The sequence below is a fragment of the Centroberyx gerrardi genome, chromosome 14 (assembly GCF_048128805.1).
Source record: "Centroberyx gerrardi isolate f3 chromosome 14, fCenGer3.hap1.cur.20231027, whole genome shotgun sequence".
Taxonomy (NCBI): domain Eukaryota; kingdom Metazoa; phylum Chordata; class Actinopteri; order Beryciformes; family Berycidae; genus Centroberyx; species Centroberyx gerrardi.
In genome coordinates this window covers 6,680,200-6,702,913 of record NC_136010.1, presented here as the reverse complement: position 1 = coordinate 6,702,913, position 22,714 = coordinate 6,680,200, and the positions used below count along the sequence as shown (strand labels likewise).

The 22,714-nt window shown below is 40.2% G+C and overlaps 1 protein-coding gene across 1 annotated transcript in view; it reads left to right on the top strand.

Moving 5' to 3' along the window:
* Positions 1–22,714, top strand: part of cacna1db (calcium channel, voltage-dependent, L type, alpha 1D subunit, b) — a 114,085-nt gene that overhangs the window by 71,539 nt on the left and 19,832 nt on the right. Inside the window, exons 15-41 of the mRNA XM_078288239.1 lie at positions 10–130; positions 324–438; positions 592–655; positions 775–841; positions 1,183–1,324; positions 1,479–1,608; positions 2,657–2,716; positions 2,810–2,869; positions 4,682–4,788; positions 5,595–5,682; positions 6,206–6,313; positions 7,116–7,168; positions 7,278–7,424; positions 7,753–7,954; positions 8,672–8,830; positions 10,751–10,861; positions 11,442–11,519; positions 12,276–12,359; positions 13,878–13,919; positions 14,807–14,935; positions 15,879–15,944; positions 16,142–16,233; positions 17,404–17,563; positions 17,678–17,805; positions 18,537–18,633; positions 19,277–19,379; positions 20,355–20,456. Of these exons, the coding sequence (XP_078144365.1) occupies positions 10–130; positions 324–438; positions 592–655; positions 775–841; positions 1,183–1,324; positions 1,479–1,608; positions 2,657–2,716; positions 2,810–2,869; positions 4,682–4,788; positions 5,595–5,682; positions 6,206–6,313; positions 7,116–7,168; positions 7,278–7,424; positions 7,753–7,954; positions 8,672–8,830; positions 10,751–10,861; positions 11,442–11,519; positions 12,276–12,359; positions 13,878–13,919; positions 14,807–14,935; positions 15,879–15,944; positions 16,142–16,233; positions 17,404–17,563; positions 17,678–17,805; positions 18,537–18,633; positions 19,277–19,379; positions 20,355–20,456 (2,815 nt within the window). The remainder of the gene's footprint in view (positions 1–9; positions 131–323; positions 439–591; positions 656–774; positions 842–1,182; positions 1,325–1,478; positions 1,609–2,656; positions 2,717–2,809; positions 2,870–4,681; positions 4,789–5,594; positions 5,683–6,205; positions 6,314–7,115; positions 7,169–7,277; positions 7,425–7,752; positions 7,955–8,671; positions 8,831–10,750; positions 10,862–11,441; positions 11,520–12,275; positions 12,360–13,877; positions 13,920–14,806; positions 14,936–15,878; positions 15,945–16,141; positions 16,234–17,403; positions 17,564–17,677; positions 17,806–18,536; positions 18,634–19,276; positions 19,380–20,354; positions 20,457–22,714) is intronic.

The following is a 22,714-nucleotide window of genomic DNA, read 5'->3' as shown; positions in this document are numbered from 1 at the left end:
GTTTTCCAGATCCTGACAGGTGAAGACTGGAATACGGTGATGTACGACGGGATCATGGCGTACGGCGGCCCGGCCTCCTCCGGAATGGTGGTCTGCATTTACTTCATCATCCTCTTCATCTGTGGAAACTGTATCCTCCTGGCCACACACACACACACACACATACATACATGGACTTATACATCATACATATAGGCATGTACAGTATACACACACACAAATAGACACACAGTAGCACGTATTCACGCTTGCACTTTGTGTCTTCTGATCCCAGCATTAGATTTCATGTTGATCAGTGTTTCCTCCTTAAGTCACATGACCAGACATCCTCCTGAACGTCTTCTTGGCCATCGCTGTTGACAACCTGGCAGACGCAGAGAGCCTCAACACAGCGCAGAAGGAGGAAGAGGAGGCCAAGAAGAGGAAGAACAGTGCCAAGTACAGTCCACTAACAGCTCACATTTTGAATTTCTATCCTGTTGTTTTTGTTCTCCAGGCGAAAAGCACTCTCCACTGGCGCTATAAAAAAGTTAGTGTTAGTTTTGGCCTTGTTAGTTTCTTAATTCCTTCTCTTTCATCCCTCACCGGCAGGGATGCAATCATAGAAAAGAAGAAGGCAGATGAAAAAACAGAAGGCAAGGATGGAGAGACCAAGGTAAAAGAGAGTTTTTTGGTAGAATGTAACAAATATCGACTGCCTGTGTTAAAGTACGGTACCTAGGTGTTTTCTTCCCACTAGCAGTAACTTGAGTTAAACCTCCTGGCTGTCTGCAGGTGCCAGTACAGGATGAGCTGGAGGAAGACAAGGAGCCGTATCCCACCATGGACTCTCCAGGTAAAAGTGAATATCATGAGTGAGGAGCTTTGATTTGATTTACTTATTTGCACAAGTAAAAAAAGACAGGAATCAATAGAGTACAGGAGTGAGGAGCTTTAACCGAATGGTTCCCAGACTGGGGATTTTACTGTTGCTTAGTTAGCACAATGAGAGAATATCTAAGAATGAATCATGAAAGAGAAGCAGTTGATGCAGAAATGAGCAGAAGTGAGGCATTTGGTTTCTAAAGTTTAATTTGTGAATAAAGAATTTAAACTTAAGTACCAGTAAATTACCTACAAAGACAGTAGAAGGATAGTTTTCACATCCAAGAGGATTAAATTGGCTCTGATTGTGTTTCCTAGCGTGTGATGACAACGATGACGACGACCTGCCAGAGGTCCCGGCTGGGCCCCGCCCCCAGAGGCTGTCTGAGCTCAGCATCAAGGAGAAGACTCCGCCCATTCCTGAGGGCAGCGCCTTCTTCATCTTCAGCAGCACTAACCCGTGAGTCACGCACAAACACACACAAAACTCGGACATGCACCTGCACCTACTGTACAATCTCTGCCTTTTGCTCCCTACTCACTTTCCCTTTCTTTCTCTATGCTTCTCTTCCTCTCCATCTTGCTCTCCCTCCATCTCTTTCTTTCTGCTGCAGGTTTCGTGTATTCTGCCATAAGCTGATCAACCATCAGATCTTCACGAACCTCATCCTGGTCTTCATCATGCTCAGCTCCGTCTCTCTGGCTGCCGAAGACCCCATACGCAACTTCTCCGCTCGCAATATCGTACGTTCTGCACACAACCACAGGGAGTGTATTGAGCTGTCCTCCCTTTGTTTTTACATGTCATACTCAGGTGGTTATTTGGCCTGAGAGTAGTCTTAAGAACCAGCTGATTTGGTAATTAACACACAAACGGCATCAAATTTTAAACACAGCTAAGGCTAAATGAATGAGAGATATAGACAGTCAGCCTGTAATGTTGTGCTACATGGGCAGCATTCTGATGCAAGGAAGATGGGTATACTAACTGGGATCGACAGTATTTTTTCATGATATATATATATTTTTTGTTTAAAAGTGGTCTTTAACCAATTTTATTGCATCAGAAAGTTGCCTGTGTGTAGAAGTGCTGTGAAGTGAAGTTCATATGGTTATAGCACCTTACCAGAGATCCTAGATCTGTATTCTTGTATGATATATGCATAGTTAAACACACTTTTTGCATACTGTTGGATACTGTTGATTCATTGTTTTACATGCCTAGAAACTAAAAAAAAAAGCTGCACTAGGCAATTTTGCATGTTGGCGGCCCCAAATGGTAGCTAGAGGTCACTGTTTGAAATTTAAGGACTTCAGTACTCAGAATGATGTAATGTAAAGTCAGTAAATTGCACGCAACACTTAGTTTACCAACCTGGCTGCTCTGATCGCTTTATACCAAGGGACAGCCAAAGACATGACAGGGTAAAAGATCTAATTTTGGGGAGTCCAGCTTCCTCTGGACAGAACATTTGCTGTGTAGGAGACAGTTTGTATTTCGCTCTTAAGTTTCAATTCGTCACTTACTCTACTCAGAGAAGATTTCCTCGTAGTGTCCGTACCCGACACCAGAATTTACAGAATTTGGACAAATAGGGTGAATCTACGGCGTCTCAATTAGTGGAGATGGGATGTATTTTCACATGAAAATCTTGCCTAGTGCAGCTTTAAATATACTGGTGGTTACTGATTTATCTGTGTTTGACTCTTACTATCTCCACAGCTAAAAGCATTTGACAGATCAATCACTGGAATGACTTGATGACTTGAACTTGTGCATTGCCTCTTGCAGATACTTGGTTATTTTGACTATGCTTTCACCGCAATCTTTACTGTTGAGATCCTGTTGAAGGTAAATGACCGTTGCGTGCTGTGCTGTGCTGTGCTGTGCTGGGTAGAGCTTCAGTAACCTTGCGTGCTTGTGTCATTCTGATTGCCTCCTCAGATCCTAGGCTATGCAGACTATGTCTTCACTAGTATGTTTACATTTGAGATCCTCATTAAGGTAAACAATAAAACCTGTGCCGCGCTACCACAGCAACAACCCACCACTTCCAAGCTTGCTGCACACGTCCTCCCTCCCTTCATTTTTTGTCGTTTTTTTTTTTTTTTTTTTTTTGTCAAAATGGCCGCCCGCTTGTCTTGTTGTCATGGCGCCAGTCCGTCAGCGTGGAGATCATCCGTTTTTGTCAGGTTTTTTTTTGTCTGTCAGTCACTTTTCCATCACGGCCCACTCCCCTTCTTCATCTTCGACCAGCTTATGGACCAATGGCTCTCCAGAGTTCATCTAATTGATTGGTTGATGCCAAAAACTAAATATTTTTTTTCACTTTCTGAAGACTAAAAATTGTTTGCTTGATTGGCTCTGTGATTCTGGTGGGCTTTTGAAAACTCCAGCTATACTGTCATTTTTGTGTGCTTTGAAAATCTACAAAATGTTCTACCATTGTTGTCTATATTCAGGAATACATGCAGCACAGAGAAACTTTGGAGCTTTATTTGTGGATCTGTCACTACCACGGACATATAAATTCCCATTTTTGGACAAATACATTTTTGGATTTTGAAATTGAGGATTTTTTTTAAAAATTTGAAATATTCTGGACTACGGAGGGAAGAACTTCTCCCTCTCTCCTCTGTGTCTCTACCTCTTGTATTTACTGTAAGGTCATGCTTAATATCCCACTGCCTGATTGCAAACTTTACACACACCTATGCCCCCTTCCTTAATGTTGTCATGTCCTTTTTTGGCTCGTGCACTTCCATGGAATGTGCTTGTTGAAACTAACTGAAACATAGTAAAATCAGGAACAGTTTTATTATTTTACTGTTAAAAATCAACCCTCTTTCTCGCCCCTTCGCTCGCTGCACGGCTGCACCAAGCACTTAAGCCTAAGCTTCGATCAGGAGAAGATTATAGGCCTTGATTCATGGAAAGTGTTTATAATATGCTCCCCGGCTTAATCTGCGCCGGAAATGAGTGGGGTAGCTCTGGAATAATGTGCCCCATGTCTTGTCTGATCATTTTTCATCTTTTATGCTCTCTCTCTCTCTCTCTCTCTCTCTCTGTCTCTGTGTGTGTATGTGTGTGTGTGTGTGTACAGTACGGCACGTGTATACATTTGTGAGCACACGTGTGTACAGTGTGTGTTCCAACGCTGCCTTGTCTACTATTTTGTGTTAGACATATGAGAAATATTGCATCAAAGACGCATATTGGACATATTCAAAACATTGCACCAAACAATTTTTGTTTCTGCAGTATCAGAAATACTTGAAAAATGTAGGTAATGAGTGTAAATAATGAGTAGTTTGTCAAATAGCAATGGTTGAAGCCATTTTTTGTGTCTCACTTTTCAATTTTCAAGCTAAATTTTTCTTTGAGATTTCGCTTTGAAGTTTCGCTTCAAAGTTTCGCTCTTGCCTCTCATGAGCCAGGGCATCTGTTTCACTGAAGTAACCATAACCATCTAACTAACCATCATTTGAATTCAGCAGTCAACCGACAACAGTGAAAGTACATTAGCACATCAAATCACTGTTATGTCTTGATATGAAATATAATGTCTGAAATGAAAACTCCTTTTCACTGTAAGGGGCCCTAAGAGTAGGAAATGCAAAATTCAACAAATTTTGATATAAATATTCTTTCAAAATTTGCTCTGATGATCTGATCTGATAAAAATTTGATCTGAATAGGGATAAGGGTCGTCTAAATCCCATTTGAGGCTGGCTTGAAGCTGTTCAGCTGTGTGTGTTTCTGTGTGTTTATGTATCTTCATTCTTCAGTCCTGACCTTTATGTTTCCTCTGTCCAGATGACGGCGTTTGGAGCGTTCCTCCATAAAGGAGCTTTCTGTAGAAACTACTTCAACCTCCTCGACCTGCTGGTTGTCGGAGTGTCTCTGGTCTCCTTCGGCATTCAGTACGTATCTGTCAATCAGTCATGGATGGAGACGACGTTAGAGTCTCAGTAGTTGACATGTCTCTGATTTATCATTGAATAATTATGCTTTTCTTTTTGCCATAGTATTTAAACACTGATTTGTTCTTGATGTAACATTTTCATGAAAATATATTGCCTTATTTTCAATTTAAGTAAAGTGTTTGGACTGAACAAGAGAAAATCCACTTCCAAATAAATGGTTAAAAAGGCTTTCATGTATTCTGCCCCACTACATGGAACTCATTACAGAATGACCTAAAGCTGTCCAATCTGAGAATTTAAAATACTTAGGTACTAGGTTAAATAAATAAAATAAAAAATCCACAGGTTACATAATTTCTGGGAATCCTCAATGTGGAAATTGCATAGTGCAGCTTTAAATACTGTTCAGCCTGTTCTGCTACAAGTAATATTTCCATGTGATGCAATTTATTTGACTCTAGTATATTCTGGCAGTAATACCTGAGAAGGTTTCCTTTAGTGTGTTTATGGATTATGGTGCTGCTCAGTACCATAATCACAACAATCAGTTACTAATGCATGTGTACTTCCTGAAAAGTTTTCTTCAAATAATGAACATACATAATAATAAAACAAGGGAGAAAACAAGAAAGAAATCAAGAAAGATCCATATATTGCTAACAAGCTCCCCGGTCACCACAAGTGTTGGAGTAACAAAGCATAACCAGCCGTGTTTATGGGAATTATCAGAGGGGTTGAACGCCTCTTAGACCTGTCAGATTGCTTAGCTGAATCCACTCATATGTTTTTTATTTCTTTCGTAGGTCTTCTGCTATCTCGGTGGTGAAGATCCTCCGTGTTCTGAGAGTCCTCCGTCCCCTCAGGGCCATCAACAGAGCCAAGGGCCTCAAGGTCAGCAAGAAATTACTTTCCGTGCTGTTGTGTGAAAAAACTTCAGACTCCAGTACTGGTTATACTTTTTACACTTTAAAACCAAAAACTCTCTAAAATGTTTGTGCATCGATTTGGAAATAAGGTTTTGTCTTTGTTCCTGAAAAACTGTTCAGAGAGGATTTTGCCCACTAGCAGTGTATTGATAAGAGGTACAGTTTCCTCTTTTGTATTGATAAGGAGTGCAATTATCACGGTTTGATTTGTTCAAAATGTGTTGGCAGAGAGGTAAAACTTTCATAATTTCATAAAAGTCATAATTTGTTTTAATCAGAGGGATGTCACTGCAAAAACATCCTTAACATTTTAACTTCTCCACCAAGGCATTGCTGATAATCCATGCACAACATGTGAACAGGGGGTTGTAGCTTTACACAACAAGAGTCAGTGTGTGTATGTGTGTGTGTTTGTGCATACTTGCGTCTTTGCGTTTGCATGCATCGCTGTGTCTCCTCCTAACAGTGTAATCGCATGTGTTTTGCAGCACGTGGTCCAGTGTGTGTTTGTGGCCATCAGGACCATCGGCAACATCATGATCGTCACCACGCTGCTCCAGTTCATGTTCGCTTGCATCGGAGTCCAGCTCTTCAAGGTACAGTGAAGAGAGAGGGAGGGAGGGAGGGAGGGAGGGAGGGGAAGGGTGATGGAGGGTGAGAACGATGGCGGGAGGAAAGGAGGGAAGAAGAAGAAACAGCAGTAGGAAGGCGAACACTGAAATAACTCCACATTTACGCGTTTTTCCCATCTTGACTTTTCCTAGAATCACTGTCTTTACAAAGTAGTGTTTTTACATTTTAAAAATCGTCCCAGGAAAGTTGCATATGATGGATTGTGCTGTTTTTGCCATGCAGCTGTAATTTGACAGGTCCATTTTGACAGTTTCCATGGAGACGGATTCTGACGATTTTCATAGCAGCCTTCTGGCTTCTGAATTATATATTATGAAGTCTGGCATCATGAAAATACTAATAAAATATTTCAAACATTGATTCTACACCATAATTTCAGTTATCAAGTGTTCCTGTGCAATTTTTTTATTTTGACTCCAACAGCTTATGTGTAGCCATTAGTTTGATTTTGACCTTCTGGTAATAATGAAAACAAAATGATGCATTTGTAAGGCCGAATCTTGTTTATTTAAGCCTATTTGTCTATTTCCAATCAGGTGCTCTTGTTCACGCGGCTTGTTTTTGCCCACAATAAAAGTTAGGCTAATGGCCCATTTCGATGAATTGGTGGGTGGAGGGGATCCGATGGCCGATGACAGGTTGCCAGTCCTCCTTCAGCCTAGTTTTAGCCTAGTTTTCCTAGTGTAAAACAGTGATTAGTTCTGTAGAAGTGGAAGGCCTCAAACTAACTGTTCCTCTGACTTTCTCCACTCTTTTCTTTCACAGGGGAAATTTTATCGCTGCACAGATGAGGCGAAGTCCAGCCCAGAGGAATGCAGGTGAGTTCTTCTTTTGATTCTTCAGTTTCCAGCTTTGAAAGATGCACAAGTATCTGTGTGTGTGTGTGTGTGTGCGTGTGTGTCTGACCTCTCACTTTTTAAACCGCAGAGGAACCTACATCCTCTACAACAACGGGGACACGGCGCTGCCCATGGTCAAAGAGAGGATCTGGTACAACAGCGACTTCAACTTCGACAACGTCCTCATGGCCATGATGGCTCTGTTCACCGTCTCCACCTTCGAAGGATGGCCTGCGTGAGTACTTCAGTGTGTGTGTGTGTGAGGGAATGTGAGTGTGTGTGTTTGGCATTTAGGCAATACAGGCAACAATTCAGAACATTTTTTACCGCTTCTAAGCATGAATTGATGATTTCTCTCTCGTCTTTCCCTAAAACGTGTAACGAAAAACCACTAGAGAGAGAGTTTATGCTTATATGTTGACCATTTTGTGTGTATGAATGTGCAGTTGTGCATGCATTTGTGTGTGTTGTGTGTGTATCTTTAAATAAACTTAAAGGAAACTTGCAGAGGCAGAGTTGAATCCAATAATCGGCTGTACAGTAACGTGAGTGTGTCCCTGCAGTCTGCTGTACAAGGCCATCGACTCCAACAGAGAGAACATGGGTCCCATCTACAACTACCGCGTGGAGATCTCCATCTTCTTCATCATCTACATCATCATCATCGCCTTCTTCATGATGAACATCTTCGTCGGTTTTGTCATCGTCACCTTCCAGGAGCAGGGAGAGAAGGAGTACAAGAACTGTGAGCTGGACAAGAACCAGGTGGGAGGGGCCGACCGTGTGTGTGTGTGTGAGTGTGTGTGTGAGATGTTGCTGTGTTTTGGTGCTTTATTGAACATTCAAGTTTATTAATAATAATAATAATAATAATAAGACCGTCCAGACAAAAGTTTCATACCAAATCATTAGGTGTGTTATAGTATTGAATATCTATTTTCATCTCTTTCTATGTTTCTATCCATCAAGCAACTTTTACTCAAAATGTTGAAATGTTGCCAAAAACAAAATGGGACTTAGGTGTGTTGTAGTAGACAGATGAAATGTTTACAGACAAAATTTCAGAAAGTCCAAAGCCACTTTTGATCACATTATTATTTATTCGACAAATGTATTTCCATCGCTATTTGTTACATAATTTCTTTATTGACAAAAAACAAAATCTGGTTCAAGCAAGCGTAAATACATTTTTGTGAAACTGAGAAAACTTAAGTGAATTTTGCCATTTCCATTCAGCTTTTTTAATGCAAATTTGATCATATTCAATTAGAATTATTAATTCAATTATAATTAAAGGTCAAAATTTCAAAGTTTGAAAGGCCATAACTGCCACACCACTGGTCCGATTTTGATGAAACTTGTAGGGATGATGCATCTTGTCACTGATTGGCCCAAAGGGTGTCTGCATCATTTATGGGGGACGACATGTTGAGCTTGTTTGTGAGTCTGTCTGTCTGTCTGTCTGTCTGTCTCCCCCCACAGCGTCAGTGTGTGGAGTACGCTCTGAAAGCCCGTCCTCTGCGCCGCTACATCCCCAAGAACCCCTACCAGTACAAGTTCTGGTATGTGGTGAACTCCACAGGCTTCGAGTACGTCATGTTTGTCCTCATCATCCTCAACACCCTGTGTCTGGCCATACAGGTAAGAGCTCTCCATTCAGTCTGTGTGTAAAACTGACACAACCTATAGCTGTTGAGTCTACTCTTGGTCATTTTGACCCACCTTTATATTTACAAAATAGAATTCACACACTCTTTCTTGGTGGAATAGAGTTTAACTTTTTACGCTGACATAATTCATAATGAACTAAATTCATAGCACACATCATTATAAGTACTATCAGACTTACTGCATGCAAGTTGTATGAAGATAGGATCTTTTAAGGGAAAAAACAGAAATTAACGCTCTTCTGAAAACATAATTGACTTTTGATTGTATTGGTTGTTGGTGGTTTACCAGCCTTTTTGTTTACTACACTGAATAGATAGGAAAATGATGCCAATCTAACCCTCTCTGCAATGGAGGTTGTATGAATCAGTGCAATTTTCAGACAACTGAAATTATTTTTAAAAAGCGTATTCAAGTTATGAAACATCCATGTACATGTATTCCAAAATATACTCTACTGAAAGTAATTTGCAGTTTAAATGCTTTTAATTGCATGCATCAACAAGGAAATTCAAACTATAAATACAATGTTTTTTGCATTGCCACATTTTATTTTATTATATTTGCTCAGCTCATCAGTTTGAACGTCTGAAGTTTAGATAAATGAGATACAATTGTGCTGACTTGCTAACTTACACACACACACACACACACGCACGCACACGCACACACACGCACACACACACACACACACACACACTTAAATGTGTTTAAATGTTATCAGCAGTTTCCTTCAAATATGGCTGCTTCTTCTCAGGTTGCTCATAATTTGCACATATGAACACATGAATATTGCACATAAACAATGATCATCATTTGCTTCTCAGTTATCAAATATAAACAAACAGTTTGCACAGTTACCTCTCTCTCTCTCTCTCTATCTCTCTCTCTCTCTCTCTCTCTCTCGCCCTCTCTCCCTCTGTCTTTTTCTCATGCACATGGTCAGGTTAGATTTGGATACACCACTTGTCATTTGTTAAGCAAAATATGTTTTCCCATGAATGAGTGATGACTTCCTCCCATATTTCATTGTTACTATCTATAAACACTCAGAACTGACTGTAGATAAAAAGACTTTGATAACAGACGGGACAGCAAGCATGGAGTGACCACATTATGCAAATGCATAATAAATACAACAAGAAATACAATGAAGTATCTGCAAGTCAAACATGACACTATTTTTATTTGGTTAACATATAAGACTGAAGTCTAAAATAGACACATATTTCTTTATTCATTTCCAATAACAGAGGAGGAAGTCATGTTCCAAACAGAATCTAATTTACATACTTATTTGTGTTAAAAAAGGAACAAATCTTAAAATTGTACACACTTTTATTAGTGTTCTTGTGCATCCGAAAAGTAAGACACCCTTCAAATACAACATTGTTATTGTCTTAATTTGCATTCAGAGAGAAGAAAGTTACATTTACACACTTTTTTTTCCACACTTCGGATGCAATTTCCCTGCTGCTGCGCCCTTTGAGTAGAACATCAACGAGGAATGATGCCAAACTTTACACAGAAGTACACTACCAGTCAAAAGTTTGGACACTCCTGATTGAATGTACTATGTTTTTTCATTCTCTTAAAGCCATTTTGATCTAAAGGCTTCTGCTTAAATGCTTGAAATGTGTTCCTTAGACAAATATAAACAGTGAAGTTGATCCTATGTATGAGCTTCTTTCCAAAGCCTTTGCCTTTCCATCAAGGCAAAGGGCGGCTACTTTAAAGAATACAGACAGACAGCAGCACACACTCCTTCACGCACTGTCACTTCTCTGTATTATTATGAATTGTACATATTTTATATCTCCTGTCTGTCTGTCTCTCTCTCTCTCTTGTTCTCTCTCTCTCTCTCTCTCTCTCTCTCTCTCTCCCTCTCTCCAGCACTATGGTCAGTCCCAGCTGTTTAACTATGCCATGGACATCCTCAACATGGTCTTCACCGGGGTTTTCACCGTGGAGATGATCCTCAAACTCATCGCCTTCAAACCAAGGGTAAGGCTCTCCTCTCCTCTCCTCTCCTCTCCTCTCCTCTCCTCTCCTCTCCTCTCTGCTCCTCTCCTCTCTGCTCCTCTCCTCTCCTCTCCTCTCCTCTCCTCTCTGCTCCTCTCCTTTCCTCTCCTCTCCTCTCCTTTCCTCTCCTCTCCTCTCCTCTCTGCTCCTCTCCTCTCCTCTCCTCTCTGCTCCTCTCCTCTCCTCTCCTCTCCTCTCCTCTCCTCTCCTCTCCTCTCTGCTCCTCTCCTCTCCTCTCCTCTCCTCTCCTTTCCTCTCCTCAAAAGATTCCTTTATAAGTTGTTACTTGATAGCATCCCCCTTTCCCTTTTAACCCATCCCTCACACACTCTCCCTCTCCTTTTTACCGCCCCTCTCATTCCCCTTGACTTCTTCATTTTCCCTTGATTTTTCCCCTTTTCCCTCACCCTTGGTCTCCTACCTCCTCCATTCTCTCATTCTCCTCACCCTCCATCGTTCCTCTCACCATAACCTCTCTACCTCCTTTACTTTTCCTCCATCCTCCCCCCCTCCTCCCCTCCTCCTCCCTCCCCCTGCTGGCTGTGCATACTGCCATATTCAGGGTTATGTCGGCGACGCCTGGAACGTCTTCGACGCTCTGGTGGTGATCGGCAGCGTAGTCGACATCATACTGAGCCAGGTAGACAGACGTCAGTATGTACAACTCTGTCGCTTCCTCTTCCTCCCTCCTACTCCCCTTTTTTCCTTCCTTCGCTTCTTTCCTCCCTCCCTTCTTTCCTTTTCTAATTTTGCGATATCTTTTTAGGCTGGCTTGGGCCAATCTCTGGTCACGAAGCGAGTCTATTAAATCTGTTGTGGACTTGATGGTTGATGGGCACCATAGGCAAAGATTTATTGAAATTCTAGCCTGGCAGAACAGTTTTGGCTACTATCTATTCATTGTACGCTAGAACCAAGTTATAAACTGATCCAGTCTGAAAGAGGAAAAACCTTCCATCTGAATCCTGGGTTTACAACTCAGCACTATTACATGCTGACATATTATGTTACTGCACCACACCGCATTATATCTTGTTAAACTGTTTAGAAGTGTTGAGTCAAAGTCTATGGTGGCCACTTCTGTCAGCCTGCCACTGTGTCAGTGAGAGCACAATATGACATTCAAAACAGGAGGTCAATAATAAATCATGTAGTTACAGCATAGGATATCTATGCTTTCACATTGTCATTTATAGATACTAAACAATTCCTACTCTCCCAGACTCAGTGGCAGAAAAGTTTTGACTTTCAGCTTCACTCTATTATCTTAAATCACAACTTTTCGATGTTGTTTTCTCTCTATCTTTCATATTCCCCTTCTTTTTTTTTACCTCTTCTTCCTTCTCTTTCTTGCTGTTCTCTCTTCTTTTCTGTGTCTTTGGGCTCGTGCTTGCAGCACTATTTTGCTGATGCATGGAACACGTTTGATGCCTTAATTGTTGTGGGTAGCGTGGTTGACATTGCCATCACTGAGATCAATGTAAGTAGCCATTTATCACACATACACCCCTTTTGTCCTGTGCCGCTCCCGGCAAGAGGGCCTTGCTGTAACGTCAGAGTTGCGTTCAAGAACACAACATTTATATGGAGTGTTGTTGAAGACTTCATTCATTCATTCCTCTTTGTCTTTTGACAATAAATTGATGACACAGATTGTAATTAGTAACAATACTATGTCCAAAAATGTTTTTGAATGCAACTCATTTATCCCATTAGAACAATCTTGCATGTGATCATTGTGTACAAAATTGTTTGCATCTAACCTCTTGAAATCCCTGTACAGTTACTGCAAGGCCACTCTAGCTCCTGGTTTGCAGCTGATGTTAATGCCATTTACTCCATGCTTGCTACAGTCTTGTGAAAATGTGTGAAAATATTTGTTTGTGTCTGTCAGTCATTTGTTTTGAATGAATTGCATAAAGTAAAGCACACTACACACTCACACATACTACTGTATACATTCCTACAGTAGATCAAACTATTAGTGATGTAATGTACAACAAGAAATGTTGTGTCACACACAAAGCATGCACATTATAATTTAGAGCAGGCAAATATAACCCAAGAGCATGTCAACACTCCCTAATTTAAAGGATAATACCGGTGCTTTTTTAAGTTTGTTCCAGTCGTCCCCTCTACATTATTCCTGGTTTGTCTGCACATAGTCAGCATAGTTGGAGATGTCAGGGCTTGTTCTCCTCCCCTCAGAAGAAACCATTTTTCTGTTAGAGTATGAAAAACAGCTTCCACACACTTAATTTTAAGTTTTATTGTTATTTCATCGTGTTTAGTGTTTTCATATCATTGTACTCGACTACTCTACTCTAGTTTAAATCAACTGACATCCACAGGAAGAAATGGAAGTCTCCGCCAGGAAATAATCCCTCAAAAACATGTTGCCTTACAAACCTTATTGTCACATCCATGTGTTTTTATTTAGGGCATCTTTATTAGCCGGAAAAGCAGTTAATTTCAAGATAGGTTTGACACCAGAAAGTCTATTTAAATTAATCAATTTGCATGCAATAGATAGTGAACAGTAATAAATAGGCTTTAGCTCTAAATGACACCGGTATTCTCCTTAAGAGGGATTCTCTGGGGCTTTCCCCCTCACTCTCAACAGTGTCAAAGTTAAACTATATTTTAACTAAAGAATAATAATAATTTTTAACTTTTTCCTTCACCTTTGTATTGCATGCATCTCACTGGTCTGGTCATATTGCAGAGACTCTGTGGTTATGCTTTTGCATGGTGGGGCTTTATGCAGATGATGATGTACTTGTTTTGGTATCAGTTGTGGTGCTTGCTGGGATGCTCTCCTGTTTTTTATGAGTTGACATGAAGCTGCTTCTGAGCGGTTTTATGTTTTTAGATGTTGAATGAATCAAAGGTAATGATGAAATGTCATGACATTTACAACAGCATTCACTTGTGAACGGTTTGGTGGTGTACAGCTGGTTTGTGTAACTCGGATTAACCTTAGGCTTTTGGTTTCAAGTCGGCAGCCATTCCTGTCGTCAAGGTGATAGTGGAACCAGGGGTAAGAAGAAGCTCCTCCCCATTCCATCCAAGCCCCTCCCCCCTTCTGTGCTCATCCAAAAGTCAAGGCATCAAGATCTTTTTGTCGTCACTATTTGTTGCTCACTGTTGAAAACATGGAGATGTTTTCTGTCAGAACTTGTCGTCTCTTATTTGATGAAGTATGAGGGCTTGTTGTTTGTCAAGGTCTCGTTCTGAATTCACGTCGTTTGTCGCATTTTGGCTCCAATTTCACAGTTTAAATGACATTCTTTGTTGAGGTCTTTGTCCTGTTTGGTTACACGGCATGACACAGGAGAATGGATAACACTGTTGTTTCATTTTTTCATTTCAACATAGCTTGTCCAAATGTTTGCGATCAGATTACCAGCATCATACAGGCTACGCACTGCTTTGAACTTCTGTCTTGTGTATCTGTACTGTAATAGGACAGTAAAAGATCCGTCTTGGTGTTTGTATCATTTCAATTACAGTCCGTCTCTTTTGGTTTGTTTGTCTTTGGACCATAGATTCTGTCTGTCGCCTGTTTCTGAAGCATCAGAGCTGAATACTGAGCATGTGTTAGTGTAATTCTGTCCTCCAGGTCTGTTAATGGCACAGTGTTAAAGACACACTTTGCTCTGCTCTGCTCTGCTCTGCATGTTTGCTGTGTTCACTGCAAAGATGCAAAAAGATCACAAATATGAAGATTTAGGAAGTGTGTGTTAGCAGGCATACACCTTCACCCACTCGTACATTGCTTGTTAACCATGCCTCATAGATGATGAATGAATGAATGAGTGAGTGGCACATAGCTTTATCACTGTCTATGTCTGGACATTACACCTGTTTTTTCTCTCCCTCAATCGCTCCGTTCATCCCTCCATCGCCTCCTCCGCTCCACCTCAGAACACGGAGGACAGCGCTCGCATCTCCATCACCTTCTTCCGCCTGTTCAGAGTGATGCGACTGGTCAAGCTGCTGAGCAGGGGGGAGGGCATCCGGACTCTGCTGTGGACCTTCATCAAGTCCTTCCAGGTGAGACTGCAAGACACGCAGCCAATGAGGTGCGAGTGTGCTGTGTAAAGTTTTTAAATTATAGACCAATCAGGTAAGAGATGAAGACTTAGGTTGTAGGTCTAAGTTTCTAAATATGGCTGCTGGATGGTGGGCCCATGTAACCACACTTCATTGGTAACATGTTGTATAATGTAATTTCTCATTTTATTGCTATTGTAGAATGTATTTTGCCTATTCTGCTTTGCCATCTTAACATCATGAGGACATTATAAATAAGACTTGATTGTGACTTGTGACTACAACGTTTTCCTATAAATAAATGTCAATTTTGCTACTCTTTATCGCAAATTGATTTAACCCATACCCAGTTAATGAAACCTTTTACATTTGCTGTTTCAAACATTGGGGTCGGTCTTTCTCAGGGAAAATCCTCCGCGCACAGGAAGTGATTCGCTTTACGTTTCCGGTTTGTTTGGAATAAATAGAAGAAGAACTGGGTAGTTGGCATGAGCAGCGATAGCCACCATGGCTGAACAGACAAAGAAAAGAGTGACACCTACAGAAACTCAAAATTCATCAACAGAAAATCCAAGGAAAAAGACACAATGGTACAAACAATGACCGCTTAGCACCAAAAGTGACGCCATTATCAAAAAAACAAGGAAGTTGTGGATTTCCTCCCAGAGCAAACTGATTACAATTCAACATATAGAATGGTGGTCTCACTGGTGAACATGCAAATATTTTTTCCAGGAACTTTAGAACAATTCAATTGCCATAGCACACATACAGTTTAATTACAAATATGCTTCCTTATATTCCTTATATTCTTTAGACACATACATGAACACATTTCATCAGAAGGTCAGCAGGTCGGGTTTCAGTGTCTTGCTCAAGGAGCTTCCACCAGGCTGCAGTGTTTAGTAACTGTGTCCCACTTTCTTTTTTTTCCCACACTCAGGCTCTTCCCTATGTTGCACTTCTGATAGCCATGCTGTTCTTCATCTACGCTGTAATCGGAATGCAGGTAACATTTTTTATATTTTTGATAATATGTGACTAGAATATGATTGGAGCCCATCAGGCTGCAGGGTATTTGTTGCCTTCTTGCAACCTCATCTATGATTGTACATTTTATGATAATCATCGTCTTGTTTTTTAGCAAGCATCCTTAATGGTTGGTTGTATTGATTTGAAATTGTTGTAATTTTTTTGTATTTTTAGGTGTTTGGGAAAATAGCCATGGTGGATGGAACACAAATCAACCGCAACAACAACTTTCAGACCTTTCCACAAGCTGTCCTGATGCTCTTCAGGTGTGTGTGTGTGTGTGTGTGTGTGTGTTGAATGTACTTGGAGGCATATGTGTGTGTGTGCATATATGTTCATGTGCCTGTGGTTTGGATTAGGGTGACAGAAAATCTGTTTGATTTGATAATGTGGTAACACTTTACTTGAATTGTTGGTTATAACACATCATCATATGCATATTACAGCGTATTATCACATTTTCTGATGCCACAATGATGTAATTCAGATTTACTTATGAGGTGCTTATGATATGTTATAAAAAAAATAATATAAAGGCCCCAGTGGTAAATACATTATGTCCAGATTTATAATGCATTATAATGTATTATGATATTTTCAGATGACACTATGATGAAATTCCTATGTGCTTATGAGGTGCTTTTTATAATCTGCTCATGCCAGATTGTTGACAGTGTTACTCCTTCACTTTCCCCACCCATATGATCCTGGGATTCAAACCAGCGATCCTTCTCTCAAAAGCCCTCTTATCGTACATATAGTATAATATGAAAATATACCACAAATACAAAACATATGCGGTATGAAATAAGCGGAAAAATCATAAAAGCATCAATATAAATGCACTATATAACAAATGAGAGGGATATTAGAGTACAATGAAAACGTGTATTTATAGCATATACTGGATCTGGATCAGGATCTGCAAATATTTGTGTCATATTCACTTTAACAAGTCAACGAAAGGCCATAAATATGTGTAGAAATTTGTTGTGTTTATGTTGTGTTTGGGTTGTGTTCACGTTGTGTTTACATTGTGTTTGGATTGTGTTTACGTTGTGTTTGGGTTGTGTTTGGGTTGTGTTCACGTTGTGTTTACATTGTGTTTGGATTGTGTTTACATTGTGTTTGGATTGTGTTTACGTTGTGTTTGGGTTGTGTTTGGGTTGTGTTCACGTTGTGTTTACATTGTGTTTACATTGTGTTTACATTGTGTTTACGTTGTGTTTACGTTGTGTTTGGGTTGTGTTTACGTTGTGTTTGGGTTGTGTTCACGTTGTGTTTACATTGTGTTTACGTTGTGTTTACGTTGTGTTTGGGTTGTGTTTACATTGTGTTTACATTGTGTTTACGTTGTGTTTACGTTGTGTTTGGGTTGTGTTTACGTTGTGTTTACATTGTGTTTACGTTGTGTTTACGTTGTGTTTCCATGCTAGGTGTGCGACAGGAGAGGCCTGGCAGGAGATCATGCTGGCCTGTCTGCCGGGGAAGCTGTGTGACTCAGAGTCGGACTACAACCCCGGAGAGGAGAAGACCTGCGGCAGCGGCTTCGCCATCATCTACTTCATCAGCTTCTACATGCTCTGCGCATTCCTGGTAATCTCCAGACGTTGCACTGTTTTCATTCATTGGTAATGTTCAGGCACACACGCACATATGCATTCATGGGCACAATGAAATACAAGAAAATGTTGTATGTCCTTGTTTCAGATCATCAACCTGTTTGTAGCTGTCATCATGGACAACTTTGACTATCTAACTCGCGATTGGTCGATTCTGGGGCCGCATCACCTGGACGAGTTTAAGAGGATCTGGTCCGAATACGATCCTGAAGCCAAGTGAGTACACAGGCTGTGCTGGATATCCAAATAGTGACAGTTTTGTGAAGTTCGTCATTCAGAATAGCTCTAAATTATAAAGGATCCAGTCTGTAAAACTCTTAGCATTTTATCAACAAAAGAACTAGTTACCTACAAGTCTAATCTTCAAGCAAAATCATTAGTAAAATTTGTTTTACATCTAGTGAATCCGTACCTCTACAATTAAATTCTCTCCTCTCTTTCCTCCTTGCTTTCTCTCTCTCTCTCTCTCTCTCTCTCTCTCTCTGGGAGAAATATTTGTAATTATTAATGGTAATTAGGGAACCTTCTTAGTCTTCATGTGATCCTCTTTTGGGACCTGAGCCAGGCTTTGAAGAGCATTGCTATGTATTTGTACAGGTGATAATTTCCACTAAGCAATCTGATTGGTCATGAACATATCTGCTTGTTGTCCTGCTCTTGAGGTAACCAGGGAGCTAGTTAGTGATCTTTCTTTTTTCTCCTCTTTTTTATTCATTAGAAGAAGTATACTGTGAAGACATTTTTCTGTCAATACACATGAGTTGGTAACTTGCATAAAAGCCGAAATAACCTTGAGGATGTTCTTAAGTGCTTTTATGGGTACTTCAGCGCTGCCGAGGGTACTTGGCTGCACTTTGTACCTATCGCATTACCATTTCAACCATAATCGCAGTGAAGAAAGTGGTCAAGGATATCACGGCTTTTTAATTAAACGTGTCTCGTTGCAGGGGCAGGATAAAGCACCTTGATGTGGTGACTCTGCTGAGGAGGATCCAGCCTCCGCTCGGCTTCGGCAAACTCTGTCCTCACAGAGTGGCCTGCAAGGTGAGCTGCAGCAGCTACAGTGAACACAGACAGACAGACAGATGGATGGATGCACATTAACCAGTTAACTGTTCTGCCATTAACCAGAGTGGTGGTGGATCTTGAGGGTGACCAAAGTAGTCAGAAGTTTGGACACACCACATTTTTCTTCACTTTTACTATTTTCTACATTTTAGAATAATAGTAAAGACATCAAAACTATGAAATAACACAAATGGAATTATGCAGCGACCAAAAAAGTGTTAAATCAGAACTATCTTATATTTTAGATTCTTTAAAGTAACCGCCCTTTGCCTTGATGGAAAGGCAAAGGCTTTGGAAAGAAATTCATACACAGGCATCAACTTCTCTATATTTATATTTGTCTAAGAAACTAATTTCAAGCATTTAAGCGTACGCCTTTAGATCAAAATGGCTTTAAGAGAATGAAAAACATTCAATCAGGTGTGTCCTTAAAATTAAACCATTACACAACTTTGGCATGCAAATCCACATCTTGCACAACACTTAGTACACAATATAATACTTATTCCACCTTTCATTGTTGTGCCTCTAATTTGAGTTCTGTTTAAAGAAGCAGGCTTTTAGTTTTTTGTTGGTTTGGCATCTTTTTATGTAGTTTTTTTCCTGTATGTGATTGCAGCGTCTGGTGGCGATGAACATGCCCCTGAACAGCGATGGAACGGTCATGTTTAATGCCACCCTGTTTGCCCTGGTCCGCACCGCTCTCAAGATAAAGACCGAGGGTGAGTCTGGACCACCGAGCCGTCAGAGATGCACAAAATGATTGTTATTATTCTTATGGATGATAATTATTCGGTTGAGTCGCGTTTATTCTGTCCGTTCCCATTGTGTACACTGACAGAAGAGGGTTAGGGTTAGTGTAGGGTTATCTACAGTATAAAGAACAGCACATGCCCTTTTGTTTTGTTTTGTATTGTCTTTATTGTTTTTCTTGCTTGGTGTGAATAAAAAAATCCTAAATCCAATCGAATCCAATAGCAGAGCCAAAGTCTCTCATTGTATATTGAACAATATGAAGTTAATGTAATTCTGCTTATTGAACTTATTGTACAAGGAGCAGAACAGCCATTCCTATGCATACGTAAACATACAGTTAATACAATAGTCACTTTTCCACAGGTGTGTCAGTGTCTACATAATATGTTGAGCTCCTTGTAGTCAGTAAGCCCAAGGTCATCCTACATTTTGCCACAAGAGGGAGCTGTAGGTGTTCAGTAGGTACAGTAACCATCTCACCACAACATCCACAGCAAGACCAAGTGAGCCTAAAAACAGAGAGAGGAGATTCTTTTTCTTCATTTTTTTTAAACTGAAGATCAAGAGACAAATCTCAAACGGCGTGATTGGTTAAAATCATTTACTTTTATGCCTGGTTTCCCATCAGGTAGATTCAGATGTTTCATAAATAGGATTAGAGTCTGCACAGTTTTACATTTAATCCCATTTTATGAATTTATTATCACATTTCTACTATTTTTCTTCATTCATCCATTCTTCTACAATCATCCATTCTGACACAAGAGATTTCTGTTGTAATTCTGTGTTTATGTGTTTAAGTGTGTGTGTGTTTGTCCATGTACCTTGTCCATGCACCTTTGACCATGTACCATTTTACCAATATATACTCCAGCTGGTGGGAGTATACTTTGATCCAAAGCATCTCACAGTAACACTTTCATTCATTTTCTGTTTCCAAGGCAACCTGGAACAAGCCAATGAGGAGCTGAGAGCCGTGATCAAGAAGATCTGGAAGAGGACCAGCATGAAGCTGCTGGACCAAGTGGTTCCCCCTGCAGGCGGTCAGTGGTCATCACACACACACATGCACACACACACACGTAAACGTACACACATATTAATACAGACACACACACACAAGCACACACAAGTACATACACATAGAAACGTATCGGTATGTGTTGTTGCCTTGTATAAAATTTTTACTGACTCATACACACAGATACACACAAACACACACACACACACACACACACAAACGTACACACACTCATGCAGACCCACACATGCAACCATAAATGTGCACACATGTAGACACACACATACACACACACAGACACATGTAGGTGCATGCAGTAACACATGCACACACACACATGCACACATGGAAATGTATGTATTGCTTCCTTGCTCAGAATTGTGCTGACTTGCTAACTTACACACACACACACACACACACACACGCACGCACACACACACACACACACACACTTAAATGTGTTTAAATGTTATCAGCAGTTTCCTTCAAATATGGCTGCTTCTTCTCAGGTTGCTCATAATTTGCACATATGAACACATGAATATTGCACATAAACAATGATCATCATTTGCTTCTCAGTTATCAAATATAAACAAACAGTTTGCACAGTTACCTCTCTCTCTCTCTCTCTCTCTCTCTCTCTCTCTCTGTCTCTCTCTCTCTCTCTCTCTCTCTCTCTCCCTCTCTCCCTCTGTCTTTTTCTCATGCACATGGTCAGGTTAGATTTGGATACACACCGCTTGTCATTTGTTAAGCAAAATATGTTTTCCCATGAATGAGTGATGACTTCCTCCCATATTTCACTGTTACTATGTATAAACACTCAGAACTGACTGTAGATAAAAAGACTTTGATAACAGACGGGACAGCAAGCATGGAGTGACCACATTATGCAAATGCATAATAAATACAACAAGAACATGTCAAACATGACACTATTTTTATTTGGTTAACATATAAGACTGAAGTCTAAAATAGACACATATTTCTTTATTCATTTCCAATAACAGAGGAGGAAGTCATGTTCCAAACGGAATCTAATTTACATACTTATTTGTGTTAACAAAGGAACAAAAATTGTACACACTTTTATTAGTGTTATTGTGCATCTGAAAAGTAAGACACCCTTCAAATACAACATTGTTATTGTCTTAATTTGCATTCAGAGAGAAGAAAGTTACATTTACACACTTTTTTTTTTCACACTTCGGATGCAATTTCCCTGCTGCTGCGCCCTTTGAGTAGAACATCAACGAGGAATGATGCCAAACTTTACACAGAAGTACACTACCAGTCAAAAGTTTGGACACTCCTGATTGAATGTACTATGTTTTTTCATTCTCTTAAAGCCATTTTGATCTAAAGGCTTCTGCTTAAATGCTTGAAATGTGTTCCTTAGACAAATATAAACAGTGAAGTTGATCCTATGTATGAGCTTCTTTCCAAAGCCTTTGCCTTTCCATCAAGGCAAAGGGCGGCTACTTTAAAGAATCTAAAATATAAGATAGTTTTGATTTGTTTAACACTTTTTTTGGTCGCTGCATAATTCCATGTGTGTTATTTCACAGTTTTGATGTCTTTACTATTATTCTAAAATGTGGAAAATGGTAAAAAAAAATAAAGAAAAATGTGGTGTGTCCAAACTTTTGACCGGTAGTGTAGATCTGTTTTATTTTGCATTAACAAAGAAATCAGAGATGTCTTCAGAGACAGAGAGAGTGAGAGAAGGTTAAGCATGCTGAGGGTTATTCCATCTGAGGCCTCCAGCATCCTGTTTTTGCATGTGTGTGTGTAGCAGCGAGGCCCGCTTGCTGACCACAGATAACAACAGCAGACAGACAGCAGCACACACTGTCACTTCACAGAAACTCACCTTATCTCTCTCTGTCAGTCGGTTTCGCTGCTGCCTCTCTCTGTCTGTATCCCACAGTTTGGTTTATCTTTAATCTCGCTGTCTCGTTCTCTGCTGTCCCTCCCCCTTCTCCTCCTTTCTCTCCCTAACGCTCTAGCTCTCTCTCTCATTGAGTAATCTTGTTATAATAATACAGAAAATATTATAATGTATTCCCTATGTCAGTGCTGCTGAATTCTGCAATTGCTGTTTGCCATTTAACTCAGGTGTTTTCATCTGTTTTCATACATTTTGTGCTTTGTTGCTTTGATGGACGCCAACTTTGAACAGTCATGCAGTTTTATTTCTGTGCTGCTTTCCCAGGGTGCGATTACATCTAAAGTCTGTTTTCTTTGGTCTAAACCAAAATTTACTTTGCTGGGTTCACA